The sequence below is a fragment of the Chanodichthys erythropterus genome, chromosome 10, assembly GCF_024489055.1.
Source record: "Chanodichthys erythropterus isolate Z2021 chromosome 10, ASM2448905v1, whole genome shotgun sequence".
NCBI classification, from domain to species: Eukaryota; Metazoa; Chordata; class Actinopteri; order Cypriniformes; family Xenocyprididae; genus Chanodichthys; species Chanodichthys erythropterus.
Genome location: NC_090230.1, coordinates 19,691,473 through 19,717,765, shown reverse-complemented (window position 1 = coordinate 19,717,765; position 26,293 = coordinate 19,691,473). Strand labels below are relative to the sequence as shown.

The window sequence follows — 26,293 nt, the reverse complement described above, 5'->3', positions numbered from 1 at the left end:
CTCTTTGTGTTGCTGTGAAAACAGCAGTTTTTGAGCTTATAGCTCAGCTCCTCGGAGACTCGCGACCTCGCTGAACATGCCCTTTCACCAGCACTGAAAGCTCACTGTAAATCCTCTTCTGAGGCAATGTTTTAGAATAAAACAAACGATGAAAGGAGTCTTCTAAAACAGGACACCAGTGAATGGCTCCGAAGCGAAAGACAGAGTGCGATTGCATCTGCTTCCTATTTATATACACCTGTCGGGGGCGGTGCGCATTATGCAAATATCGCACGCCAATTCCATTGGCTTGTTTTAGTTTACACGAAGATGATAGGGCTCTCTAAGCGATATCCCAATTCGTCGGTCACTACTGACGTACGTCGAACGTGACCGACTGAAAGGGAACTCAGAGCTGTTATCTGAGGTAGAGTGAGGAAGATGGGAGAGGGAAGGTGTAGAAATGTAAAAAAAAAAAAAAAACAAACCCGGAGGAAAAGGGAAAAAAGGCTTGAGGCACCGGAGTCACATGGTTAGAAGGAAGGAAGGAAAGAAAGCACTGGAACGTGGCCAAAGTCATCAAAACATTTTGTTTACGCAACCTTACCCTGGAATAAATGTGACAAACACACTGTCCAGGTGACCCATCATTCAAGGTTCATCGGTCCAAGAACTCGACAAACAAAAACAAGCTTTAGAAGAGTTGTTGAGGCAAGCTGATATCACCAGATTACACAATGCATATGCGAAGGTGATTCGGTATCAGAGTGTCAAAAATCGTGTATCAAACTGCTGAAATCACATGTTTTGAAATCACCCATCACCATTTCATTTTTTTTTTTTTTTTGTGCACAAAAAGTATTCTCATTGCTTTATAATATTAAGGTAGAACCACTGTAGTCACATGAACTGTTTTAAATATGTCTTTAGTACCTTTCTGGATTTTGAGAAATTCTGTGACATTGCCGGCATTAAAGGCCTCACTGAGCCATCGGATTTCATCAAAAATATTTTAATTTGTGTTCCGAAGATGAACGAAGGTCTGTGTGTGGAATGACATGAGGGTGAGTAATAAATGACATTTTTTATTTTTGGGTGAACTAACCCTTTAATTAACTAAAAAGGACCAGTTTGTTCATGAAATATATGAACCAATTCTTTTAATGAATCAGCAGGGCTCTACGCTAACATTTTTCTTAAAAGCACTTGTGAAAAAAAATTTAGGAGCACTTTCTGATCAATAACAGACATTAACTTTCCCATTACAGGGCAATATTTTCTACTCGTGAGAAATTAACTTACATATTATTAATGTGTTGCTGGTTTTAGTGGAATACACACATTCAATTAGTGAAGTTCAAAAGAGACTGGCTTATGGTAAAGACAAACAGTTTTACGTAATATGTGTGCCTTGAATTCAATCAGTTGTGTTTGACAATCACAAAACTTTTGCCTCTGCTTGTATGATGGATTTATTTTTTAGAAATTTTTAATTTTATATTTCAGAAAACTGAATAGGGGAAATAGTTTGGAAACAAAAATATTTTCCATACTTTTTCAGACCTGGAAAATACTAAAATCAAATTCATACTTTTCCAAGCTGCATAGGAACCCTGTTTATCACCTGGCTGAGAACACCGTGAAAACATTACGTGGGTTGTGTATTCTGTAATATTTAAGTCCGCTGAAGGGGCGCTTAAAGAACCCATGTGCAGTTTATTTAAACAAACTGAACAAAACTAAACTTGACAATAAACATTACATAACCATGAACATGACCTTGGCTTAGCTAGAAACATGAAACTCACCAACAGCAGGTTACAACATCAATACACGAAATCCAAACATGGCAGACAAGAGGCTTTAAATACATGAGTTAAAGAAGCACAAGAGGAACAAGGGAAGCACAGAACAAACAAGCAACATCAATCAAACTACAAAATAAAAGACATGAAACAAAACTATACCTTACAATATTTATGCTTGTAATTTGTTCATTATTTTCTATGCGTATTCACTCACCTACTAAATCACCCTAATCATCTTACAATGATTAATACTTTCAAAATATATTCATCTGTTAAGATCATATCCCAATATATATTGCAGAAAAACTAAATATCGAAATGTCAGTTTTTTCCAATATCGTGCAGCCCTAATAGCAATGTCAATGTATTTGTTCTTGGCGGGATAGATCTGCTACACTGCTGCAGAGCAAGTACTGAGACTTGCTACTGCCAATACATTCACAGACATTACTGTGAGCATGTAAGACATGCTGCTGCACATGCAACATACATGAATTAACCCCCCAACCAAGCAGGAGAAACGGCAGAGCCCTCTTCAACACAAACATCTAAACAGATCATTTACAGTTTGTACAGCCAATGCCAAAAAAAGCTGTTGTGCAACAGCTGTGCAAAGACTATTGCTATACATTTGTAAAGCAACTTTTCACCCAATCATGACAGACAGACAAAACACTCCCCAAAACAAGCAGATCTATCACCAAGACATATGTTCTGCTTTTTTTCCCTCATGGGATCGCATGTTTTACTATCTAAGTGTACCTGGGCTACCTTCCCGACCGGCTTAGCACTAGTGACCTAAAGCTATGGGTGCTTCTCAATACTCAAATTGATGCGGCTTCGTTTCCTCGTTTCTCCGTCCTCCAGCTCGTGACCCGGAAACCAATCAAACTCAGCCATCTTGAACGACATCTCAATTCTCTAATTGCACTCTAATGAGGAGCAAGGAAGCTTCCTGAGGAGTCATGAGCGAGGACACACAGGTGTATCCTTCCCTCGCATTCTAATGGGGTAGAGCTAAGATGCAAGGAAAGGAAGCAAGGAAACAAGAATTCATGCAGCTCTTGATGAAAATAAATATTGTGATGTTATTTCCATCAAGAGGGGCATCAAGTTTTGGTCAAGATCTTGTATTGACAATGCAAGAGGGGAGCACTCTGTAAAGTCTCCTCCAGCACATCCCAAAGACTTACACTGAGGATAAAGGTCAGGACACAGAGGTGCCAATTCATGTGTGAAAATGATTCTTCATTTTCTCTGAACCATTCCTTTACAATTTTAACCCTGGTGAATCTTGACATTGTCATCTTGGAATATGGCCATGATACATCTTCTGACATGGTTGTTTAAGAAATGAAAAGCTACACACTCCATCTGTTAGGGTTAAAAGAACCGTTGCCAAACATAAAGCATGCTAGAAACATAATAATCACTGTAATTATGATCCAGTCAAGTATTTGCCTAATAAAATTAAAACAGCGGGCAGTGTAGAAAGAAATGCTGTGCCAATGCCTCATTTTCAGGGTAAATAACAATTGTGGGCGATGTTATTCGGAAAAACTTCAAAAGCAGCTTTAAAAGAAAAAGAAATGCAACTCACTTCTCTGGCAATGGTTCTGGTTCCAGCATCGTTCTCCGAAATTCCCGTTGATGGTGGTCTGTTTGCAGGTTATCGTTCCCGTGATGGTACCCGGGCAAATGTCTCCGCACTCCCGGTCATCCTTGTTTGCCACAATGTGGTTGTCCTCCATCGAGTCTGAGATCTTGGACCAGTCGAGAGTGGACAAATAACAGAGGTCTGGGTTCTTCTCGATGCGTACCGCCCCACGTATAATGCTGGTCAAGCTGTGGAGGCCGATTTCCTTCAGCTGGATCATTTCAAACACGACTAGGGCATAGTTTAAGAAGAGGTTGTTACCACGGATGACGGTGAGGTTCGGGAAGAGGTCGCCGAGACTCTCCAGGCCGTAGACGCGGTAGAGGAGCAGGTAGTCTGTAATCATGACCAGCTTTGGAAAACTCAAGCCTCGGAAGTCCTCCAGTCTGGTCTTGAACATGAGCAGGATCTTCAGGTGGCCCTCGATCACCGTGCATTTCTCGAGAACGCGCAGGTTGGTCGCACTATTGCTGATGTCCATGCTGGGGCAAACTGCAACAACAGAAAATACAAAGTATTTTACAGTAAATGCTGCTCCACATGAACTGTTAACATTTACATGCGTGGAGTGTCGCAAAGTGCATCTCTACATATGCTGTGAGTTTGGGTTGCTTATAACGTTCAACTGGGAACACAATGTGCGTCATTTCATCAGATTTGTAAGGTAAATCATTTATGAACCCACACCAACACAGGAGAATACATCATTATGTTTCTAAATATGCAAACAGTTAACTGCAATTACAAAATAAAAGTTTAAACCCTTGCTCTGAGTTTGAGCATATTTGGATGTCCACATGTTCAGTGTTCCCTCGCAAACACGTCGGAGCTGTATAATGCAAATAAAATATTCATAAATAAGTATTAATAAGTATTTAAAAAATGGACTGAAAATTGCCTGCTGAATATTATAGGTTGTATTTTTAAACAGAATGAATATTTTGGTGAATACTGATTATTGCATTTTTAACAATGAAAATGTGTGTAAAATGATTTGAATTGAAATATTCACTGCTTAAATATACAACCATGTTGAATTTAATTAGAGCAAATCAACATGCTTTTTGTTTGAAAAACATATGGCATTATTTTACTTCTATAATAGTAGTGCACGGTCCGTGGACGTTTTGATCATTTCATTTCCTATTTGGAATGGAATAATGAGAAATGAAAAGATGGATCGTTTATTCGTTTTTTCGTTTAGTTTAATAAATGGATTTCCCGATTTCTCATTTGTGATTTATGAATTGGTTTATGGCTATTATATTTCATTCGCACATGTGGATCAGGATCCAAAAAAATGTAATTTGTTACAGTTACGTCAAAAAACGTAATAATCAGATTACAGTTACATTTTATAAATAAATAAATAAATACTATCAGGATTACAATGGTTTCATTTAAAACTAAATAAATCATTATTTTGCCATAATAACATCATTTTAAGCACTGCTTGGTTGTTGAAAAAACAGCATATGCTGGTAAGCTATGTTTTGAAGCTGTTATGATGGTTTGAACTGGTTTATGCTGGTCAAGTGCTAGTCCTATTCTGGTCCATGCTGGTACTATGCTGGTCCTATATGCTGGTCCATGCTGGTCCAGCTCAAGCCAGCTCAAACCAGCATCCCAGCTTCAAAACATACCTTACCAGCATATGCTGTTTTTTTAAACAGGGCAGTAGTTCCTGGTTCTGTTGCCAGTGATGACTCACGCGAGCAACCCGCTGGTGCATGCGCAAATAATACCCATCTACAATCTCCTCAGACGCAGATTTGAATCACCACTAATAGTTGAAACGCGCTGGCCACGGGGAACACTTTGAATTCATGAAATTTCCGCTGCTATTTTGTTTTCAAAGAAGAAAATGCAAATAACATGGTTGTACAGTGCAAACTCTGCCTTCCAGCAACGAAAACACTTTCTTTATCAAAGGACTAAAAAATAATCTGTAATACCATACTGTAGCCACTAGATGTCTGTATAGCCCTTTACATATATAGGATTTTCAGTGCTGTGTATTCCCAAATTGTGGAACTGAGACATTATTGCTTAGTTTAAAAAGGTTTTAAAAGTAACCAAAATGCTAAAAATTCAATTTCAAGCAGAGCAAACATAAACAGAAATGTCTGATCCGAGCTTGTTCAGTTTAGTTATGATCTGATGTCACTTTTATATTTTTAAGCTCTAAACAACAACAACGATAATAATATTGCAATAGATAATTTATCATTAAAAAAAAAAAAAAAAAAAAAAAAAAATATATATATATATATATATATATATATATATATATATATATATATATATATATATATCGTTGAGACCCATTCAAAAGTACGGAATGTGTAACATTTAAAAACTTGCAGAAATTGAGAAGAAATAATTAAAATTAAATTTAAAAAATGCTATTTATCTTGTTAATTTTTTTTTTATTTCTTTCTGTCTTTCTATACGTGACCTTGAAGTAATCCAAAAGTAATCAGATTACATTACTTTTATATTGTGGTACCTGGATTATGTTACTGAATACTTTTTTATGAAGTAATTTGTAACTGTAACGGAACACATTTTTAAAGTAACCCTCCCAAACCTGGAAATGAGTTATATTTAACTATAATTAGTTCTGAAGCTTTGCCTCTAATGACACTTGAGAGATCACAAATCATATGATATGCTTGACAGACACGGAGTGTGGTGTATTATATATTATTTCTACTTTTTAGTAGGTTGATAAATGCAATGAAAATAATATATAATATGAATACAAGTAAAATGTTTACTGTATGACGTATGGGCAACAAGGATTGGACGTAAAAATCGCTGGTACATGACCATGAGAACATGTCCACAACATTTCCCAATCGCCAAAACGGAGCGGAGCGTACACACACACATCGGAATAACATATCAGCATTTTGTGAATTAAAGCGTGTTGTTACTCACTTTCTCCATGTAGCGATCCGCAGAGGCACACGATGTAGGCGAAAGTGACCAAAACAACCACAGATGTGTCCAGCCGCATTATGTCTCGCGACACGTCTTAGTTTTCTTGAAAAATAAATCCACCTCTGTCATGTCCAGAAAAAAACCCAAAGGAAAATAAAACGTGAATTAGCTTATATCCAGGCCAATAAAGTCTCAATCCCAGAGACAACTTAAATGAGACCCTACAAGAAGAGGACGCAGGGGTCCAGCGTGCTTCAGTTAAAAATAATGTTCAATTTAAGTAATTGTTGCCTACACAGCACGGGTTAAATACTATTAAACAGGGGCGGAGGGGTGGGCTAAGGGGGGAGTCCCGAATGTTTTTGTCAAAAGCCCCGAATCTTTCAGGTTTGAAGTTTGTTAAAAGTGCTGTCAAAATATCATTTTTCGATAAATATCTCTCCAAAACTCAATTTACTGACACCGGCAGCGCTTTCTCAGTGTTTGAAAATGGGACATGGTGTAAGTGCGAGAATGCACTTTGATATTTGGGGTGAGTTTGCCTTTAATTTTCTCCAAAACAGTACAGTAAAATTACGTGACAGTTAATATAATAATAGTCAGGGTGACCATAAACAAATATCAGTTGACAGAATGAGCAAACCTATAAAGGAAAGAAATATGGGACATTGTGCAATATAGGTTGAATGCACTTTGATGTGTGTGCGCGTGCATGTGCGTCTTGTTGAGTATCATATTTCGTACATCAGGTATGAATGTCTATTTAGCTCATATGCAATTTTATGATAATTGACAGATGGAAGCATAAATGTTGCCCCAAAGCCTGTTGTGTCATATTTGGCATTTACATTTACATGAAAAAAAGGTTAAAAACATTTTTTTTTTAATACTTAACATTAATATTAACATTAATAAATTATGTATAATAATTAATGTGATTATATAAATTTGATTATATATATAAAAAATCAAAAAGAAAAATTATAAAAAATTAACAATGATGTATGAAAATTAACATTAATAAATATTAATTACTAATGTAGACCAGTTAATGTATAGTATATATAAAAACATGTAAAAATGATGATAATTCAAATTAATATTAATTACTAATGTAGAACAATTAATGTATAATAAACAGAAAAACATTAAATTCAAACATAAAAATGTAAGAAAATTAAATGATGTATAATTCACATTAAATAGTAAATAATGTATAATAATGAACATTCAAATTAAAAATGTAATAAAATTAAAATTAATAAATGATTTATAATATAGCATATATACAAACATTAAAATCAAAAATAAAAGTCATGTTGTTTTTTTTTTTTAAATCAAAAATGATTTGTGTCCTAATAAGATAAAAAAATTGCTATGAATATTCTGATGTCTCTTTATGGTCTTGCCCTTTTTAGGGTTAAATGCAAGAGTATAAAGGAAACGGCGTCTTTAAATCAATTTTGACCATTTCCAGCACCCATACCTACACTCTTGAAATACAAAATGGAGGCGGGTCCGGATTGAATTCCCTCCGGATCTGGACCGGAGTCCGGACTTTGAAAACCCCTGCCCTACAGTTATAAACTCACAGCATCATCAAGTCCTGTGCTGGGCCCACTGGGCAACAAGTGTCCTTCAATGTATCCAATCTGTGGCCATGTTCTCCACATCTTCCCATGGGACACCGACATTCTTCAGGTCTTCATGAAACATCTATCTCCATGTCTTCCTTGGTCTTCCCTGTCCCCTGCATTCTCACGGTGGTGTCCACTTTGGGTGTTGTTGTTCGGGGATGTGTAGGATGTGTCCAGCGAGGTGCACCCTTCGCTCTGAACTCTGTCGCCTCCTACGTGGGATAACATACTGTCTAATATTACTAATGTTGTCAGGGCCGGCTCTAGCCCTTTGGTTGCCCTAGGCGAGATTGCCCTAGCCCCCCTCCCCCCAAAGGACAAATACTATACACCAACTACAAGCATAGATAAATGCAACATAAAGTTACAAATAAAATATGAGTTCTAACTGTAGTATTAATTTGTGTACAGAAATGTAATAATTAAATATAAAATGAAACTGTTCACTGTGTAAATGTAATGTAATATAGATTAATCTTTGTTAAAGCTGTGTTTTGTTGTTTGACATGACAGACAACCGCAGGTATTTTTAGGTTGCTGTCACTTTAAGAGTAAGACTCCATGCACGCGCACATCCAATATACACATCCGATTCCGAATTCTCACCTCGTTCAATTAAGACATAACCGAATGTGTTTTCGAGAATACTTTATTATTTTATTATTTTGACTGACATAATGCGTGTATGTGACCATCCAAGTGCATTGAGGACGCGAAAGAGAAATTAATTTAGGGTTTAAGAGCTATCTGGAACGCGCCTCTCTCTCTCTTTAGCTCTCTGTGCGCGCGAGCCTTGTATGCGCGTCTGCGCGTACCGATAACACCTGCGTACGATACCGAATTAAATCCTCTTTTTCCTCTTCTAGCGCTGGAATAGTTTTATATCTATTTAATGTGTGAAATAGCAAAACACGTTCAAATTATAACCTGTTCACTCTATTGCGGTGAAACTTGCAAATGATCCGTGAATCACGCGTCCCGAACCGTGGGGCTTGATCCGAACGGATCACGGATCAACAACAATCCGTTTAACCGCTAGTTCAAGGTGATGATGCACAATACTAAGCACATTTATTTCGTTTAACACCTTAATGGCTGAGATGAGAAGATTTACCTCTATACTGGGTTTTCCTTTTATCTTTCTCCGTTTTCGTCCCTGTGCACCGGAGGGTTTATTAGACCGCTTCATTTTCTTCATCAACTGCGCACCTAACGTAACGTAACGGCGACCCTAGAGGGCGCCCGCGCCCCCAACATATTTGTCGCCCTAGGCAACCGCCTAGTTCGCCTATAGCAATCGCCGGCCCTGAATGTTGTCTATTAATATTTAAGGTCTGTGTTGGTGAAACAGCATTTGTAAAGTGATGTTTCACAAATGCACTAATACTCAAATGACTCAAATCAGCTTGTTGACCGATTACAACTGCAAGTTGAAAAAAAGTAATTGTTCTTGTTACATCCAGATATTGCTTTCATTTTTAAATGACCAATCAGGAGAGCTGAATGGACTAATTACTGCCACTACATCCCATGATTTTAGCAACTCAGAGAGAGACAAACAAACAGTTAGAAACATTACAAAGATGATTTATTTAGAAAGCAAACATTGCAAAACGTAAGTGACATTTCAATTGCAGACAGATTTTAGTCATTTTTTAATATTAATAGACAAGAACAAAACATGTTTTAAAGTTCTTGATTATTTCATTCCATGTTCAAGCAGCACACAATACTGATCAACAGATTCAAACAGCAATCAATCTGTCAGCTATATTTCATATGCAGAGTATGACTGTAAATCTATATTCATGATCGGTCAGTGGATTCAGAGGAGGAACAACAGAGCCGTTGGTCTGAATGAACATTATTCTTCTGTCACGCTCATGAATCTTCACGTCAGATCCCTAAACAAATCATAAAAAACATACATTATAAAAAAAACATGTACATACATTCTCATTTATTAGGACACTTTACACTTAAACATTCATTTTTTTAAACTGATTCATAAAAATATACATGTTATAATAATATTAGAAAAATAATGTTGATGAAATATTAAAAATATGTATAAATGTATTGCAGTTTATCACTCACCAGTGTCCAGTCTGATCCCATCACTGACCTGTAGAGCCCAGCCTGCTTTAATACAGTAATAAGTTCCTAAATCATCAGCAGTGACATCATTAATAATTAATTGGCTCCTGCTTCCCTCTGAATATTTGTTGCGGAATTTTTCATCATAATAATCAGCCTCTTCAGATCCAAAGGTTCGCAGTAACATCACCGGACGAGCGGATGATTTTATCACAAACCAAATAGCAGCTTTACATTTAAACTCACAAGATAAAGTCACACTCTGTCCTAAAGTGACCTGTTGATGAGTTAAACCTTCTGTGTGTTGAGACCACACAAACACACCTGAACACACACAAAACACATCATTCAGATCATCTGATCATGACTGAATCACAATGAATCACACAAAATGACATGAAATAAACTTACAGAGGAGTGAAAGCAGCAGAGTCTTCATTCTGGGATCTTGTTGATCGTGTTCAGGTTGAACTTGTGTGAAGGTTGATGTGTGTAACTTTATAGTGTCTCTAGAGGAAGTGCTTCTGCTGAGCTTCACAAAACACAAAATGAATCAGATGAAATGATGCCAACTTAAAGGTTAGTTCACCCAGAAATAAAAATATCATCATCATTTACTCATCCTCACGTCGTTCCAAACCCGAAAGACTTTCATTCATCTTCAAAACACACAAAAAAAATATTTTTAATGAAATCGTCTCAGGTTATGTACAGTTGTGTTCAAAAGTTTACATTGATTTTAACAAAGTAAGAGGGGTCATAAAAAATGCTTGTTATTTTTTAATTAGTACTGTCCTGAATAAGACATTTCACATATTTACATACAGTCCACAAAACAAAATAATAGCTGAATTTATAAAAATGATCACATTCATAAGTTTACATATGTTTGATCCTTAACACTTTGTGTGGTTACCTGGATGTACCTGGACTGTTTTTTTGTTTTGTGATGGTTGTTCATGAGTCTCTTGTTTGTCCTGAGCAGTTAAACTGAGCTCTGTTCTTCAGAAAAATCCTCTGGGTCCTGCAGATTCATCAGTTTTCCAGCATCTTTTGCATATTTGAACCCTTTACAGCAGTGACTATGATCTTGAGATCCACCTTTTCACACTGAGGACAATTAAGGGACTCAAACACAACTATTAAAAAAGGTTCAAACATTCACTGATGCTCTAGAAGGAAACACGATGCATTAAGAGCAGAGGGGTGAAAACTTTGAACAGGTTGAGATATGTAATTTTTTCTTATTTTGCTTAAAGATTATATTTTTTCATTTAGCATTGCCCTTCAGAAGCTACAGAATATATACTTACATGTTTCTCAGAAAACTTTTCATGCTTTTTGGCAGTTCATTTACACAACAGCGTTTTGGGGGCTTGAAAAGAGGTTTCAAAGTGCAAGTTTTTGAAAATTATAGCGTTGTCATTTCCATGTAAACTACAAAAACATGAATTTGTAAAAACAGTGACCATGCATATGCATATTACGTGTTCAGTCTATAGGCACGTAGTGTTTCTTTACAAAGTAACATCGCCAACTACTGGCCTGGCATAAGTAATACACACTTTTTAATCATTTTTGCAGATCCGTTTTGACAGCATTGTCATCTGTGCACAAAAAACGCAAAGGAAAAACTTTCCTGTTTTTAGTACATCTTTGTAATGTAAACATACCTTTAATGTCTGCACTAATCTTTCTTATTAGTGCAGCTGACTAATGACTAGTGCTGGTTAGAATACATAAACATGGCTCATAGATCAGTACATTTTAATTTGATTTCTGTGCTAAATACACTCCTTCCTATGGAAGAGGATTTGGGCCAAGCAATAATAAAAAAAATAAAACCATCTCGAGATTAAAGTTGTTAAATTTCGAGGAAAAACTTGTTACATTTCGAGAAAAAAGTCTAAATAAAATGTTGAGAATAAACTAATTAAATTACGAGAAAAAAGTCGAGATAAAATGTTGAGAATAAAGTCATTAAATTATGAGAAAAAAGTCGTTAAATTACGAGAACAAATTCGTTAAATTCTCTTTATTCTCAACATTTTATCTCGACTTTTTTCTCTAAATTTAACGAGTTTTTTCTCGTAATTTAACGAGTTTATTCTCAACATTTTATCTTGACTTTTTTCTCTAAATTTAACGAGTTTTTTCTCATAATTTAATGAGTTTATTCTCAACATTTTATCTTGACTTTTTTCTCTAAATTTAACGAGTTTATTCTCATAATTTAACGAGTTTATTCTCAACATTTTATCTCAACTTTTTTCTCATAATTTAACGAGTTTATTCTCAACATTTTATCTCGACTTTTTTCTCATAATTTAACGAGTTTATTCTCAACATTTTATCTCGACTTTTTTCTCATAATTTAACGAGTTTTTTCTCGTAATTTAACGAGTTTATTCTCAACATTTTATCTTGACTTTTTTCTCTAAATTTAACGAGTTTATTCTCATAATTTAACGAGTTTATTCTCAACATTTTATCTAAACTTTTTTCTCATAATTTAACGAGTTTATTCTCAACATTTTATCTCGACTTTTTTCTCATAATTTAACGAGTTTTTTCTCGTAATTTAACGAGTTTATTCTCAACATTTTATCTCGACTTTTTTCTCGTAATTTAACAAGTTTTTTCTCATAATTTAATGAGTTTATTCTCAACATTTTATCTCGACTTTTTTCTCGTAATTTAACAAGTTTTTTTCTCATAATTTAATGAGTTTATTCTCAACATTTTATCTCAAATTTTTTCTCGTAATTTAATGAGTTTTTTCTCGTAATTTAACGAGTTTATTCTCAACATTTTATCTCGACTTTTCTCTAAATTTAACGAGTTTATTCTCATAATTTAACGAGTTTATTCTCAACATTTTATCTCGAATTTTTTCTCGTAATTTAATTAGTTTTTTCTCGTAATTTAACGAGTTTATTCTCAACATTTTATCTTGACTTTTTTCTCTAAATTTAACGAGTTTATTCTCATAATTTAACGAGTTTATTCTCAACATTTTATCTCAACTTTTTTCTCATAATTTAATGAGTTTATTCTCAACATTTTATCTCGACTTTTTTCTCATAATTTAACGAGTTTTTTCTCGTAATTTAACGAGTTTATTCTCAACATTTTATCTCGACTTTTTTCTCGTAATTTAACAATTTTTTTCTCATAATTTAATGAGTTTATTCTCAACATTTTATCTCGAATTTTTTCTCGTAATTTAACGAGTTTTTTCTCGTAATTTAACGAGTTTATTCTCAACATTTTATCTTGACTTTTTTCTCTAAATTTAACGAGTTTATTCTCATAATTTAACGAGTTTATTCTCAACATTTTATCTCAACTTTTTTCTCATAATTTAATGAGTTTATTCTCAACATTTTATCTCGACTTTTTTCTCATAATTTAACGAGTTTTTTCTCGTAATTTAACGAGTTTATTCTCAACATTTTATCTCGACTTTTTTCTCATAATTTAACGAGTTTTTTCTCGTAATTTAACGAGTTTATTCTCAACATTTTATCTCAACTTTTTTCTCGTAATTTAACAATTTTTTTCTCATAATTTAATGAGTTTATTCTCAACATTTTATCTCGACTTTTTTCTCATAATTTAACGAGTTTTTTCTCATAATTTAATGAGTTTATTCTCAACATTTTATCTCAACTTTTTTCTCTAAATTTAACAAGTTTTTTCTCGCAATTTAACAACTTTAATCTCGAGGTGGTTTTATTTTTTTATTATTGCTTGGCCCTAATCCTCTTCCGTACCTTCCAGATTCTGATAAGTTTCGGAAAGTTTTTTCAAGTATGGCCCAGTGTTACATAATAAAGGGCAGAATTCCTTATATAGGCTCTTCTCCCTGATAAGCGTGCGCACACACATCACCCAGAACAAGAGCAAGAGCACGCCCATCAACGCGATTCGTTCGGGTTACAGAAGCCGAGAGATTTTTCAACAATGTCATCAAAGAAGTCTGTTTTTGGTAGGGAGGGAAAGATTACCCTTTTCAGCTTCCCAAAGAACCCAGCATTAAGGGAACAGTGAATGAAGTTTGTTTTTCTGGGGCAGCAATGGAGCTGTGCACGTATATTTGTTTGTTCCCGGAATTTTGGAGATGACTGTTTTTTAAACAAGTCCCAGTTCAGCGCTGGATTTGCAGATTGTGGACGGTGAGTAAAGCTGCATCAGATGTCTGTGTTTCGTTGGCAATCGGCGTGCAAGTGCATATAATGTAAACAACAAACATTTTTGTTACCTTTTTATTCATAATGATGTCACAGCTTGTAGACGACCGCTACGCAAAAGCTGCTAGTGACTCTTTAGCTCTGCCCACGGCACGCCTACAGGAGCTCGGCTTTTTCCGGAAAGAGTCGGTAAAGCATATGTCTTTTATAAATATGATAAAACTAAAGACTTTTTGGAGATATGAAGGATGCAATACTACTCTACTCAATTAACATGATATTGGTGGAAACTGTGTTATGTCCCCTTTAAAAATTAATTTCTGGTAATGGTTGCTGTCTTGAATAAACAGTGAGTTATTTTAACAGTCATTGTCTAGTTTTTCTAATTCTTTTATATTTTTAACCCCTGCTTGACTCACTTTATCCCCCGGTTTCACAGACAAGGCTTAAGATAGTCCCAGACTAAAACTCATGTTTGAACAATTTTAACTGAAAGCCACTTGTACTGACATATCTTGAAATATGTCAGAGCCATTGTTTTGTCTCAAGATTCACACCAGTAATGTTTTTTTTTCTAAGGTATGTTTATAAAAGCCACTTAAATGCCCTAATTGAACTAAAGTCTAATCCTTATAAATAAAGCATAAATGAGCACATACATAAAATATTTCATTTATTTATATAATTTTTTTTTTTTTTTTTTTTGAGTTTATGTGACAATAAGGTTTTTATGTTCTGATGTTTTGTTGTTGTATGACATTTTATGTTACTTAGTCATGATGATGATGTGTTCAGTTCAGTCCAAGCCAAATTTATTTTTAGGGAAAGTGATGCAATTCATTTCCATTAAGTGGTGTCTGGAAAAAAAGTGATGTGGGTGATTCATTTACCCTACACAACTGTGTAAGGGTTTCTCAAAAGCATTGTTAGCAAACTATGGCCGCAAGTTCCATTGAATTGCGTTAGTAATGACGAAACGCACCCCAGATGAGCTTGATTTGAACTTTAGACCCAATTTTCACTTACCCAACCTTTTTTTTTTATTTTTCACAGACTATGTTTCATCAACCTCTTTTTTTAACTATTAAAAATGTTTATGTACATGAACATTTCAGCACATTTGGATTCTTTTCTTTAAAACTGTTGACTAACATGATCAGTCTTTATTTCTACAGGATGATATTGTCACAGCTGGCAGGGAAGAAAATAGAGATGAATCTAAATGCAGCAGTCCTTTATTTCTAAACTCAAAACTAAACACAACACTCAGGATTCTCTGGATCAAAACATGAATGGAACAACCAACTTTACACAATGAATACCAAAAGAAGACTTTCCCATACAAAACACCTTCTGAATTGCAAAAATAAGGTGGATAGACTAAACACGTAATACCAGGGTTGCCAGGTTTTCACAACAAAACCTGCCCAATTGCTGCTCAAAAGTAGCCTTGGGGGGTAAAAAAATCACACTCAGGGGGTCAAATCCACATTTTTGGCAGGGTTCCTCTGGTTCACGCTTTTGCATTTTACATGGAGATGACAATGGTAGTAGCAAAAACTTGCACTTTGAAACCCGTTTTCAAAAGTTTGCCTTTTCAGGCCACCAAACGTGGTTGTCGTGTAAATGAACAGCCAAAATACATAAAAAGTTTTCCATTTTTAGATTAATTATTCAAAATTTACAGTCATTTACTGAATTTTTAAAAACATTAATGGGTAATTCAAAACATTTTCCATCATTTTAACAAAAGAAAAAACAAACCAAACAAAGAATTAACACATTTAACCTTACACTGTAAAAAGTGATAACCTGCAATTGTTAAAGAGCAAAAAAATAAAGAAAATTATTTGACCCATAAAACTGACTTTTGTTGATATACAGTTGCAAGAAAAACGTATGTGAACCACTTGCAGAATCTGTGAAAATGCGAATAATTTTAATAAAATAAGAGAGATCATACAAAATGCATGTTATTTTATTTAAATTTTTTATTTTTTATGACCGTAAATTTTGAATACTTACATTTGTGATGTCTGTCAGGGTTGTTTGGTTTGTATTTGTTTTAGGGGCTGTTTACATGACACCATTTTCAACTAAAAATGGAAAACTTTTTATGTGTTTTGGCTGTTCATTTACACGACAACCACGTTTGGTGGCCTGAAAAGGCAAATTTTACCCTGCCAAAAATGTGGATTTTACCCCCTTAGTGTGATTTTTACCCCCCAAGGCTACTTTTGAGCAGCAATTGGGCAGGTTTTGTTGTGAAAACCTGGCAACCCTGGTATTACGTGTTTAGTCTATCCACCTTATTTTTCATTTCAATTAAATTCAGAAGTAAGGTGTTAATGTCACAAAAAAAAAAAAAAAAAAAGCTGAATTTATTAAAATGGTGGAAAACTTTTAAATTAATATTACTAAGTGATGTTAAATATATATATAATATATATATATATATATATATATATATATATATATATTGATAAAACCATGTCATTTAGATATTACCATTTTTATCTAAACTGAAGAGAGCACAATTTGTTGATTTTACAGATACTGATGTTACAGATCCAGAAACCAAAATGCTCAGCACATCAAACATTTTTAAAAAGTAAAAACAAAGAAAGTTGACGAAATATGTTCTGGGGGAAAAAACAAGAAATGAAAATTGTGTCTAAATTTTAAATCAAGCTCATGTAGTGATTACACAATTTTTTAGGATGAATAAATCACCAAAATATTTTATTTCCAGACACTACTTAAAGGGATAGTTCACTAAAATGATAATTAAGTCATAATTTACTCATCCAGGTGGAGATGGTCCTCACTGCAGAACCCAAGATCCAGGGGGTGGGGTCAACTCCTCCCACTTTACATATCCCTAAACCTACCGGACTCCGCCCCCTGGATCTCGAGTGTTCTGCAGTGAGGGGCTACTGATACAGTGCATGGCTGCACGGCAAGCTCATGGACCATCAGCCAAGCTCAGGATTTTCATTAAATAGTACATTAAATTTCATAACATACATCCCCAACACACTTGCAATATACGTCATGTGTCGCATGGGATCACACTGATACTTCAGCGTCCTTTTAAAACACTTGATGCTGGTCGCTATTCACTGCCATTATATGGATGAGCGCGAACGGGACATTTTTTTGAGGGGGTGAACTATCTCTTTAATTTAACAACTACACTCTAAAAAATGCTGGGTTGTTTCAACCCAAGTTTGGGTCAAAAATGGACAAACCCAACCATTGGGTTAAATTTTTAAATGCATTTTTTTAACCCAATGGTTGGGTTTGTCCATATTTGACCCAAATTTGGGTTGAAACAACCCAGCATTTTTTAGAGTATACTTACTCACTAATCACTTTCCCTAAAAGGATGGACTGAACACATCATCATCATCATCATCACTTCCCAGTCAACACGTGAGATCACGAGTCACCAAAACAACACCAGAATCTGAATACATCCGTCAAATAGAAATATCACAGAGTGTGCTGTGACTTCATTTTGACATACTGAACTTGTACTGATGAAAAAGTTTCCATTCACTCCATATGATCTATTTGTAGCCTATAGAGGATTGCTTTTATTGTTCACTTTTGTCTCTCTGTTTATTTGGTCTGGAATGTAAAAGGAGCAAGATATTTTTAACGTCTATAACAAGAATTTGATAAATCTGCAGGATATGATACAAACCCACATGATATACACCCATTTCCAAAAGAAACAGTATATTTTGAAAGTATATTTTTTTTGTTTTGTATTATAGATTCATTAAAACTGATTTTGAACTGAAGGTATAGATATTTGGACCTAACTTTTCTAAGGCATCACTTACAGTAAACAAACAGTAGAATTTAGTTCATTTCAATGAGTCATTTTTGGTTTATTTTGTGTTTTGTGAAGCTCAGCAGAAGCACTTCCTCTAGAGACACTATAAAGTTACACACATCAACCTTCACACGAGTTCAACCTGAACACGATCAACAAGATCCCAGAATGAAGACTCTGCTGCTTTCACTCCTCTGTAAGTTTAATTCATGTCATTTTGTGTGATTCAATGTGATTCAGTCATGATCAGATGATCTGAATGATGTGTTTTGTGTGTGTTCAGGTGTGTTTGTGTGGTCTCAACACACAGAAGGTTTAACTCATCAACAGGTCACTTTAGGACAGAGTGTGACTTTATCTTGTGAGTTTAAATGTAAAGCTGCTATTTGGTTTGTGATAAAATCATCCGCTCGTCCGGTGATGATACTGCGAACCTTTGGATCTGAAGAGGCTGATTATTATGATGAAAAATTCCGCAACAAATATTCAGAGGGAAGCAGGAGCCAATTAATTATTAATGATGTCACTGCTGATGATTTAGGAACTTATTACTGTATTAAAGCAGGCTGGGCTCTACAGGTCAGTGATGGGATCAGACTGGACACTGGTGAGTGATAAACTGCAATACATTTATACATATTTATAACATTATTTTTCTAAAATTATTATAACATGTATATTTTTATGAAACAGTTTAAAAAAATGAATGTTTAAGTGTAACGTGTCCTAATAAATGGGAATGTATGTACGTGTTTTTTTTATAATGTATGTTTTTTATGATTTGTTTAGAGATCTGACGTGAAGATTCATGAGCGTGACAGAAGAATAATGTTCATTCAGACCAACGGCTCTGTTGTTCCTCCTCTGAATCCACTGACCGATCATGAATATAGATTTACAGTCATACTCTGCATATGAAATATAGCTGACAGATTGATTGCTGTTTGAATCTGTTGATCAGTATTGTGTGCTGCTTGAACATGGAATGAAATAATCAAGAACTTTAAAACATGTTTTGTTAAAATATCTGTTAATCCTGAATTAGTCCTGATTGCTCATGTGAAAATGAAACATATCTTGCAATAAACAAGACTGATAATAACTTTATGTCAGAGCTTGATTTGATTTGAGTCATTTGAGTATTAGTGCATTTGTCAACGCAACATTACAAATGTTTCACCAACACAGATCTTAAATACTTAAAGCCCATACATATGCTTCAATACTTTATACAGTTTAGCTACATCTTCTTTTCAAGGGAGGGCTTTCCTTTTACTTCTCAAGTTCTGCAGTACTTCCACTCAGATTCGTAATCTTACAACTCAGAATGAGGAAGGTGCATCTATTACTCTTCGGTAAGATTAAGTCGCTCATTTTTTATGGTTTGATTGATTTTGTCATGATTGGAGAGTTTTACAGAGGTGAATTTGTTTATAATGTTGACTTTTACAGAATAATCTGTGTTTATTCTCCACAGTTCTGCTGCTGGTGTGTCGAACTACAGAGAGTTTAACTGATAAACAGGTGAATTTAGGACAAAACGTGACTTTAGACTGTCAGATTGATGTAAAAGAGATTTTTTGGGTTTTCCAGAAACTGACAGATTCTCCAGCGCTGATTCTGCGAACTTTCACATCAGGAACTACATCAGCTCTTATACAAGATGAAAGATTCAAAGACAAATATTCATCACTAACTTTGAGCCGTTTATTTATTAGTAACGTCACTATTGATGAATTAGGAATATATTATTGTGTAAAATCAACTGTCTCAGGCCTACAGCTCAGCAATGCCACCAGACTTTACATCAACTTTACTGGTGAGTGTGATTAAAATGTTCTTAACAAACCTGTTTGACCTGTTGTTATATCAATTCATGATCTAAAACCATGACATAATGTATCAAATTTGTATTTTTAACCTTTATTTCTATCAGGTCTGTGTAATATTGATGCATGTTTGATGTTTCTAAACTCAAAACTTCTTAACAGAAGCTGCTCAAGATCAGAATCAGACAGAAGTGAACAATAACTCACAATGTTCAAATACACTGCAAGCTCTGACTGTTTTATATGTCATACTGAATATTGTGATGTTTTTTGCAATAATAGGTGAGATTTAACGGTATCAAATACTGTAAAATAATATATCATATAAAAATATCTTTCTTTTAAATGTTTACATTCCTTTAGTTACCAATTGTATAATGTTTAATTAGAAATGTTGGTGGTATTTTAGGCTTACTGCAGATCAAACTTCAATTGTGTAAGAAAACACATCAAGAATGTCAAGATGAGGAACTGAAACAGTTTTACCACGGAAATGGTGACGAGGTAAAACATCTCTGTTAGATCTATTTAATCAACTGAATGTGTGAACATGATGAAAAATCTTTCTATAGACATTAGAAGCTAATTTTTTATATATATCTATATCATTCTGTAGTTTTCTGAAGTGGAGTTTCATCTGTCCCACCTGACCAACAACACTTTTGTTCCTTTTCAAAGACAAAACCACAAACCTAATCAAGAGTAAATCACCTCATACAGTCTCATCTCATACACTGAGAGTAAAATATTGTTAGCTAGTTAATTTTTGTTTATTTTAGACTGACTGATGTTTATCACCTAAACATGCATGTAATGTAAAGCAATATCATTCTAAAGTGTGTGTGTGTGTGTGTGTTTTATGTGATGGAAGTTTTTAATTAATCATAACTAACATTTCATTTTCCTTGCAGGAATATTATTTATATGTTTTTGAAACCCAAAAGTCCTCAAACCTTGGGCCAAAGTCAGAGTGTCTAAATCATGTCCAAATATAAGAAAAGGGGAAATGAAACTTAGGGGCAGCTAGACAACCATCTAAATATAATAGCCAATTGTTGAGCAACCAACAAACTAATAAACGCATGATTTGGGCAGATCTTGCGTTACCTAGTAACATGAAGGTTTGACATAAGAACCACCAATCATATTGTAGAATGCTTTGCCATGTTCCTATCCTATATAAACTGTTGTATTCTTCTTGCTGGTGGGATTGTCTATGATTGATATGAGGTCCTCCGGCCGTGATTAAAGCATATTCTAAGGCATAGTCTGGAGTCTGTTTTTTGCTGCGCAGCAAGTTAAGGAACACTAAATGATAGTGTTCAAAAGGGTCAAGATGTTGACCGACTCAAAGCCAGTTGTCGACTTGTAGACGCATTGCTAGAGTATAAATATTTTTGAGTGTCGTCAGTAGACGCTCGGGTGTCGACTACTAGGAGACGTCACAGGTAACCTTAAGTCAGGTGCATGGGGAAAATCTACCACAGTTAATATCCAGATTGTAAGTTTATGTGTTATATTTCAGTGTCAGTAAATAGGTCTTCTGCTGTAAGCCGTGTTACTCATTTGACTGATCAAACTGGACGTATCTTCATTGTCTCACATCCGCTCTGTGAGTTTCTCACAGCTGTGGGTTAGTCGGCCTCAACTCTGCTCTGCTTTATATATGTTAAGTTCATGAACAGTGTCACACACTGAAAAAAACATCAACGCCTGTGCCGTTTCTATCTTTGTCTTCATCTCTGTTCCACTCCATCGCTATTAAGTGTGTTTGCTGGTGCCCTTTTTTTATTATGTAGTAGTATTTCTTCTCATATTCATAGTAAAATATTTTACAGCATTTAAATTAAACAAACAAGAACATGCAGCTTTTATTCTTGGGTAAGTTTAAGTTACTCATTGTAATTTCACTGTGATCTTCACATGATTGGATTGTTTTCAAGAGTGAAGAATGATGTGTTTCACTAGATCTGTTTATGTCATGATTGGAGAGTTTAACAGAGGTGAATTTGTTTATAATGTTGACTTTTACAGAATAATCTGTGTTTATTCTCCACAGTTCTGCTGCTGGTGTGTCAAACTTCAGAGAGTTTAACTGATAAACAGGTGAATTTAGGGCGGAACGTGACTTTAGACTGTCAGATTGATGTAAAAGAGATTTACTGGGTTTTCCAGAAACTGACAGATTCTCCAGCGCTGATTCTGCGAACTTTCACATCAGGAACTACATCAGCTCTTATACAAGATGAAAGATTCAAAGACAAATATTCATCACTAACTTTGAGCCGTTTATTTATTAGTAACGTCACTATTGATGAATTAGGAATATATTATTGTGTAAAATCAACTGTCTCAGGCCTACAGCTCAGCAATGGCACCAGACTTTACATCAACTTTACTGGTGAGTGTGATTAAAATGTTCTTAACAAACCTGTTTGACCTGTTGTTATATCAATTCATGATCTAAAACCATGACATAATGTATCAAATTTGTATTTTTAACCTTTATTTCTATCAGGTCTGTGTAATATTGATGCATGTTTGATATTTCTAAACTCAAAACTCTTGTATTGTCTGTTGTTAACAGAAGCTGCTCGAGATCAGAATGACACAGAAGTGAACAATAACTCACAATGTTCAAATACACTGCAAGCTCTGATAGTTTTATACTTCATACCAACCGTTGTGATGTTTTTGGCAATAATAGGTAAGATATTATGGTTCTAACATATATAATATAAAATAATATATCAATAAAGCTACATTACTTTAGTGATGAACTGTACAATGTTTTAATCAGAATTAGTGGTGATATTTTAGGTCTACTGCAGATCAAACTTCAGGCGTGTAACAAAAGATGTCAAGATGAGGGACTGGAGCAGCTTTACAGCACAAATGCTGAAGAGGTCAAACACATCTCTTATTCTGCTTTCTTAATCAATGTCTTAATATTGAAAAACAACATTCTACATGAACATTAGCAGCTCATTTTTTATTTACTTTTCTGTAGTTTTCTGCAGTGGAGTTTCATCTGTCCCGTCTGACCAACAACACTTTTGGAAAAATACCAAGACAAACATGATCAAGAGTAAATCCTCTCATAGTCTAACAGATTCTGCTAAATGATAAGAGTAAAATATTGTTAGTTTGTTGTTTGTTTAGTATTGACTGATGTCATAGATTGTTTATGTAAACAAAATTGTTCATATCTTCTCAGCATTGCTTCTTTGTTTTTAGTTTTTCTTGAGAAATAAATTCTGTAGTAAATTTCTGTAATAAGTTGTTTTTTTATTTTTTGAGTGTTTTTGTGGCTCACAATGACAGAAATTGGTAAAAAGCAAAGCTAAATATGTATCGGCCCACAGCATATACCTTTGCTTCATTCAAGTGTTAGAGGACTGTATTGTGTATACAGAAAAGTATTGCTTACATTTTTATTTTCAAGAAAATATTATTATTATAAACACATGAGAAAAATTTAAAGTATTAGATTTTTATATAAACAGTTAAATTGTTAGTAAATGAAAATTGTGTAATTAATTTCTCACCCTCATGTTGTTCTACTCCCGTAAGACCTTCGTTCATCTTCAGAACACAAATTAAGATATTTTTGATGAAATCCGATGGCTCGGTGAGGCCTGCATTGACAGCAAGATAATTAACACTTTCAGATGACCAGAAAGCTACTAAAGACATAATTAAAACAGTTCATGTGACTACAGTGGTTCAACCTGAATATTTTAAAGCAACAAAAATACTTTTTGTGCACAAAAAAAAACACTGATTCAAAACACTGATTTATGAAGCTTTAGGAATCTTTTGTTTCGAATCAGTAGTTTGAACCAAAGTCACACAATTTCAGTAAACAAGGCTTCATTACGTCATTAGTGTTTCAAAATGTCAATAGTTCACGTGACTTTGGCAGTTTGATACATGATCCGAACCACTGATTCAGAACAAAAGATTCGTAAAGCTTCATGAAGCAGTGTTTTGAAATTGCCCATCATAGATATTGTTGAAAAGTGGTTATTTTGTTTTTTTGGCACACAAAAAGTATTCTCGTCGCTTTATAATATTAAGGATGAACCACTGTAGTCACATGAACTGTTTTAAATATGTTTTTAGTAGCTTTCTGTCTTTCTGTCAATGCAGGCCTCTCTGAGTCATCGGATTTCATCAAAAATATCTTCATTTGTGCTCTGAAGATGAACTTTTAAGCGTCTTATGTTGTAGAACAACATGAGGGTAAATAATGATAGAGTTTTCATTTTTGGGTGAACTAACCCTTTAAACACACAATGATGTAAAATGGCAAAAGCATTATTCAGTGGTGGCCAAAAGTGAAAAAATCTTCACCCTTTATTCAAATATTAGTAAAAATGTTAAAGATTTACAGTATATTGGTTAATTGTGCTTGGAGCCAGTTGTTTTATTTGTGATGATATCTCAATGAAACTTGCCCAGTTGTGCAGACATCTTTTTTGGCCAGGCTGTCATACAAAGAAATTATGAATATATGCAAAAAGGAAAAAAAAAAAAAAAAAAGGAGAACCAAAGATATATTAATAACTGATTGTTAAAGTCAATGTATTTTCCCTGTAAGCTTTCTGCTTTTCTTTGCATTTATCTTGCACGGTTAAATAAAACCTGTAGCTGTAGTTTGCCTTTTTTTCCAAATAATTTTGTCAGATTGTAAGTTTATGTGTTAAGAGTTTATTAATATATTTCAGTGTCAGTATAGGTCTTCTGCTGTAAGCCGTGTTGTTCATTTGACTGATCAAACTGGACGTGTGTAAAGCTGAGTGCTGTAGAGAGAGGTGTGTTTATCTTCATTGTCTCTGCATTCATTGCTCTGAGCGAGAGTTTCTCACAGCTGTGGGTTAGTCCGCCTCAGCTCTGCTCTGCTTTATATGTTAAGTTCATGAACAGAGTCACACGATCAACGCATCGGCTTATTTATAGTAGGATATTTTACTGCATATAAACGAAACAATTACAGAATGAGGACGGTGCAGCTTTTACTCTTCGGTAAGATTAAGTCACTCATTTTTTATGGTTTGATTGATTGTTTCTTGATTGGAGAGTTTTACAGAGATGAATTTGTTTATAATGTTGACTTTTACAGAATAATCTGTGTTTATTCTCCACAGTTCTGCTGCTGGTGTGTCGAACTACAGAGAGTTTAACTGATAAACGGGTGAATTTAGGGCAAAATGTGACTTTAGACTGTCAGATTGATGTAACAGAGATTTACTGGGTTTTCCAGAAACTGACAGATTCTCCAGCGCTGATTCTGCGAACTTTCACATCAGGAACTACATCAGCTCTTATACAAGATGAAAGATTCAAAGACAAATATTCATCACTAACTTTGAGCCGTTTATTTATTAATAACGTCACTATTGATGAATTAGGAATATATTATTGTGTAAAAACAGCTGACTCAGGCCTACAGCTCAGCAATGCCACCAGACTTTACATCAACTTTACTGGTGAGTATTTCTAAATTATTTCCAATTTACAAGTGACATCAAAACTATGTATATATTTAACTATAAATTATGTAAAAACTAATTACTGTGTAACTGTTGGCATTAAAAACACAAAACTGATACAATTCTTCTATTCAAACAGAATCTGTCCAAGATCAAAATCAAACAGAAAATCAGCAACAAACACAATCTGAGATTCACAATTTTTGGACTGTTACATCCTTCCTATTGAACATTGTGCTGATTATTTCAATAATAGGTGAGATTTCTGTCCAAAAAAGTACAAAGAATAAAAAATTTGAATAAAAAAACATGACATGCTCAAATGAATCTGCCCACTTGTTTATTAATATTATTTATCAATTTTATTGTATTCATTTGTGAAGTTTCTACTATTAAATGTATTGTCTATTAAATAAGTATTGTTTTAAGATGTGTTTGACTGTATCACATTCATTTCATGATGAAATATGTTAACCAACCTTTTTGTGCTACTTTAGTTTTGTTAATATTCAAACTTAAGAAGCCCACAAAAAGTCGACAACATCGTCAGAATGTGGAGCCAGAGCAGCTTGAGGACTTTAACGCCGCACAGGTAAGACTTACATCGCTGTATGATTCACTTGCTATTTTAATTTGTAGAAGAAAATTTCCAACTAAAATGTCAAATTATTCTAATGTTATATACTTTTCTGTAGTTTTCTGCAGTGAAGTTTCGTCTGTCCCGTCCGACCAACAACACTTTTGATCAAGAGTAAATCATCTCTCAGTCCAAAAAAAAATATTCTGCTAAATAATGAGTCAATGGTAG

The 26,293-nt window shown here is 34.4% G+C and overlaps 2 protein-coding genes and 1 long non-coding RNA gene across 7 annotated transcripts in view; 1 reads left to right on the top strand and 2 right to left on the bottom strand.

The window, feature by feature from the left end:
- The window catches only part of LOC137027848 (insulin receptor-like), a 19,581-nt gene extending 12,932 nt beyond the window's left edge, over positions 1 to 6,649 (bottom strand). The window contains exons 1-2 of the mRNA XM_067396419.1: positions 6,388 to 6,649; positions 3,388 to 3,936 (exon numbers count right to left, since the gene is read on the bottom strand). Of these exons, the coding sequence (XP_067252520.1) occupies positions 3,388 to 3,936; positions 6,388 to 6,466 (628 nt within the window). The 5' untranslated portion in view covers positions 6,467 to 6,649. The remainder of the gene's footprint in view (positions 1 to 3,387; positions 3,937 to 6,387) is intronic.
- LOC137027849 (uncharacterized) lies at positions 614 to 26,293 on the top strand. Of its 5 annotated transcripts, none has more exons than XR_010896091.1 (9): positions 614 to 1,043; positions 19,420 to 19,516; positions 19,639 to 19,980; positions 20,153 to 20,272; positions 20,400 to 20,494; positions 20,607 to 22,391; positions 22,578 to 22,697; positions 22,811 to 22,896; positions 23,001 to 23,553. XR_010896091.1 is itself a non-coding variant. In XM_067396420.1 (6 exons), the coding sequence occupies exons 1-6, from the start codon at positions 1,038 to 1,040 to the stop codon at positions 26,238 to 26,240; spliced, it is 717 nt and encodes a 238-aa protein (XP_067252521.1). In that variant the 5' UTR covers positions 614 to 1,037; the 3' UTR covers positions 26,241 to 26,293. The 5 variants fall into 5 exon arrangements, 2 of the variants coding, with proteins under 2 accessions (XP_067252521.1, XP_067252522.1); XR_010896092.1 differs by having other exon boundaries at positions 22,797 to 22,896; XM_067396420.1 differs by lacking the exons at positions 20,153 to 20,272; positions 20,400 to 20,494; positions 20,607 to 22,391; ... (1 more) ...; positions 22,811 to 22,896; positions 23,001 to 23,553 and adding exons at positions 25,625 to 25,741; positions 25,983 to 26,077; positions 26,181 to 26,293.
- LOC137029224 (uncharacterized) lies at positions 9,137 to 10,647 on the bottom strand. The gene is made up of 3 exons (XR_010896262.1): positions 10,536 to 10,647; positions 10,125 to 10,448; positions 9,137 to 9,931 (listed from the first exon to the last, which is right to left on the bottom strand). It is a non-coding gene; the product is annotated as an uncharacterized lncRNA (long non-coding RNA).